The sequence below is a fragment of the Penaeus chinensis genome, chromosome 10 (assembly GCF_019202785.1).
Source record: "Penaeus chinensis breed Huanghai No. 1 chromosome 10, ASM1920278v2, whole genome shotgun sequence".
Lineage (NCBI taxonomy): Eukaryota > Metazoa > Arthropoda > Malacostraca > Decapoda > Penaeidae > Penaeus > Penaeus chinensis.
This window is the reverse complement of record NC_061828.1, coordinates 3,359,250-3,361,357: the sequence shown is the minus strand read 5'-3', so window position 1 is coordinate 3,361,357 and position 2,108 is coordinate 3,359,250. Positions and strand designations below refer to the sequence as shown.

Genomic DNA, 2,108 nt, shown 5'->3' with positions numbered 1-2,108 from the left:
GTGAGAGTGAGAGGGATAAGAAGGAGAGGAGAGAGGAGGGAGGAGAGAGAGGGAGAGAGTGAGAGAGGAGAGAGAGAGGATGGAGAGAGAGATGAGAGAGAGGGAGTGGAATGGAGAGAGAGAGAGGGAGAGAGGAGAGAGTGAGGATGAGAGAGAGGGAGAGTGGAGAGAGAGAGAGAAGGAGAGAGAGAAGAGAGAGAGAATGGAAGTGAGGGAGAGAGTGAGAGAAAGGGAGAGAGAAATAGATAGAGATAAAACTTACTTATTTATTCATCTATCTAATTTTACATACAAATTCATTCATTAGCATCCTTAGTTCATATCTCTTAATTTATTCATTAATTTCATCATCTCTCTCTCTCTCTCTATTTTTGTATGTATCTATCTATTTATATATCTATTTATCTATCAATCTATGTATCTATCTATCTCACTCACGACTTTCCCTTTTCTCTCTTTGTTTAAACATCGCTCATACTATTCTTAATCGTAACCAAGAGGTATCGAATTCTACATCTTTCGTACTTAACTCCTATCCTCGTTCTGGCGTTTATTACAATGCCATGAGCAGTAACACTAATCCTATTGTGTCCGAAAGGCTTCTCTCATTATGTGGAATTCTTGTCGAACAAATTACAAATATCTATATCTATAAAGAAGTGTAAAGTAAACAAGAAAAGCAGGAGAAAACGAGGAATAAGTAATAATAGTAAAAAAAAATAACCATGAAAATAAAAAACATAATAATAATAACAACGAATTAAAGAACAAGAAAACACATGAATATTTTGTTATTATAATTCTTTATTCTTTATTTATATTCTTATCTTTTTATTTATTTTTTTTATTCTTTGTTTAAATGTTTATATTTTTTATATTTTATTTTATTTTATTATTTTGTTCTTCTCTTCGTTGCTTTGTTTACAATTATCTCATTATTCACACACACATACACACAGGCACATACTTACACACATACACACACACATACACATACACATACAAATACACACACGCACACATACACACACGTATACATACACACACTCACACACACACTCATTCACACACATATAAATTCAGATTGGACGACGATAAATTCAGATATTAATTACGTACTAAATGAGGATAATTATGCTAATGGCTTTTCAATTTATACTTTAATGGGTTTGAAAAAAAATATTTATAGAGGAATGAACTTTGGATATTAAAGTTGCTGAGATGTTTGTCGTATTGTGCAAGGAATTCATGCTTTTTCTCTCGCTCTCTAACTTTCTTAACTCTCTCTCTCTCTCTCTCTCTCTCTCTCTCTCTCTCTCTCTCTCTCTCTCTCTCTCTCTCTCTCTCTCTCTCTCTCTCTCTCCCCCTTTCTCCTCCCTCCCTCTTCCACCCTTCTCCTCCCACCTTCCCTCACCCCCTTTCCTTCTCCCCATCTCCCTCCTTCCCTTACTCCCTCCTTCCCTCTCCCCCTCGCCTCCTTCCCCTCCCTCCCTCCTTCCCTCTCCCCTCCCTCCTTCCCCTCCCTCCCTCCTTCCCTCTCCCCCTCGCCTCCTTCCCCTCCCTCCTCCCTTCCCTCTTCCTAACCCATGTCTCGTTTCCTCAGATGATGATGTTCCAGAGCGTGACGTGGGAAGTGGAGTCGAAGAAATTACCGAAGATTAACACCACGAACGTCATGATGCCCGACGGAAGTTACAAATCTAATACACTCTCTTGCGTAAACGATATGTAAGTTTTGGAGATATATTTTTGGGGAGGAGAGAAAGTAGGTGGGAAAGTGTGTGGGTGGGTGAGTGTGTGTGTGTGTGTGTGACGGGGGAGGGGGAGGGAGGGGAAGAGGAAGGGGAAGGTTTTGTGTGTGTGTGTGGGTTTGTGAGGGGAAGATGGGAGGGGAGGTTGTGTGTGTGTGTGTGTGTGTGTGTGTGTGTGTGTGTGTGTGTGTGTGTGTGTGTGTGTGTGTGTGTGTGTGTATGTGTGTGTGTGTGTGCGGGCGTGTACGTGTGTGTTTCTATACGTCTGCACCTTTACGTGCACGTATATAAGCGTGTGTATTCATTTGCATTTGCATACGTATATAAATTAAGATTATAAGCACAAATGTGTGTTAT

General features: G+C 40.2%; 1 protein-coding gene across 1 annotated transcript in view; it reads left to right on the top strand.

Moving 5' to 3' along the window:
* Nucleotides 1-1,606: 1,606 nt before the first annotated feature.
* The window catches only part of LOC125029567 (soluble guanylate cyclase 89Da-like), a 23,259-nt gene continuing 22,757 nt past the window's right edge, over nucleotides 1,607-2,108 (top strand). The window contains exon 1 of the mRNA XM_047619528.1: nucleotides 1,607-1,728. Coding sequence (XP_047475484.1) covers nucleotides 1,607-1,728 — 122 coding nt within the window. The remainder of the gene's footprint in view (nucleotides 1,729-2,108) is intronic.